The sequence below is a fragment of the Mus caroli genome, chromosome 13, assembly GCF_900094665.2.
Source record: "Mus caroli chromosome 13, CAROLI_EIJ_v1.1, whole genome shotgun sequence".
Classification (NCBI taxonomy): Eukaryota; Metazoa; Chordata; class Mammalia; order Rodentia; family Muridae; genus Mus; species Mus caroli.
The window spans coordinates 72,922,730-72,923,847 of NC_034582.1; the positions used below are offsets into that span (position 1 = coordinate 72,922,730).

The window sequence follows — 1,118 nt, forward strand, 5'->3', positions numbered from 1 at the left end:
AGACCACCTGTCCTCCGAGCAGGAGTCAATACAGTCACCACCTTGGTGGAGAACAAGAAGGCTCAGCTGGTGGTGATTGCCCATGACGTAGACCCCATTGAGCTGGTGGTTTTCCTACCTGCCCTGTGTCGAAAGATGGGGGTGCCCTACTGCATCATCAAGGGAAAGGCCAGGCTGGGGCACCTGGTCCATAGGAAGACATGCACCACTGTTGCCTTCACACAGGTTAACTCGGAAGACAAGGGCGCTCTGGCTAAGCTAGTGGAAGCTATTAGGACCAATTATAATGACAGATATGACGAGATCCGTCGCCACTGGGGAGGCAACGTCCTGGGTCCTAAGTCTGTGGCTCGCATTGCCAAGCTGGAAAAAGCAAAGGCTAAAGAACTCGCCACTAAATTGGGTTAAATGTACACTAAATACCTAAATATAATTACAAAATTTAAAAAAAAGGGAAAAGTAAGTCATCTTTTTTAAACCAAATTTGTGAGATAACTGTTAATCACTGTACGGCATTATATAGATAATAGAAAGACATGCAGATGGATATGTATGTGAGTAGGAAGGTTAGCATGTGAATATGAGGAAAGTAGAGAGCTGTCACTATATCAGAAATTAAGGGAGTGTCACTACATAGAGGAAGAAGGAAAATAAACATTATTAAAAGTCAAATAGAGCACATTTTAAAGTGGGCCATAACAATGGTGACACTTAACAATTTACCGTGATAACTAGCACGATACCCATGGTTCCCTGCTACTTGGAAAATCATAAAACGAAGAATGACATATTACATACAACGGTAATACATGAGTAAAAAAATACTAGCATTACAAATATGAGCACTCCTTGGACCTTTGGAGAATACAGATTGTAAAGAGAAGACACACAGAAAATGATCACAATTGTAACTTTTGTGGTCGCAGTATAAAAGTAGAGAGTCTTACACTAACGGGAGGGACTCTTTCACAAACAGTTATACGTGGACATCATAGACAGGCCGTTTTGTGGAGTTCTGCTGTGGAATAACAAGGAAGCATTAGTGGTAGGTGGAATAAACCAATGGGAGAATGGGTGACTTAACTTATCATGATTTTCATTCTCTAAGATGTGGTAAG

At 41.4% G+C, this 1,118-nt stretch overlaps 1 protein-coding gene across 1 annotated transcript in view; it reads left to right on the forward strand.

Annotated features, from left to right (window-relative positions):
* The window catches only part of LOC110308398 (60S ribosomal protein L7a), an 822-nt gene extending 414 nt beyond the window's left edge, over positions 1-408 (forward strand). Inside the window, exon 1 of the mRNA XM_021180879.1 lies at positions 1-408. This exon is cut by the window's left edge and continues 414 nt beyond it. Coding sequence (XP_021036538.1) covers positions 1-408 — 408 coding nt within the window.
* The last annotated feature ends 710 nt before the right edge of the window (positions 409-1,118 follow it).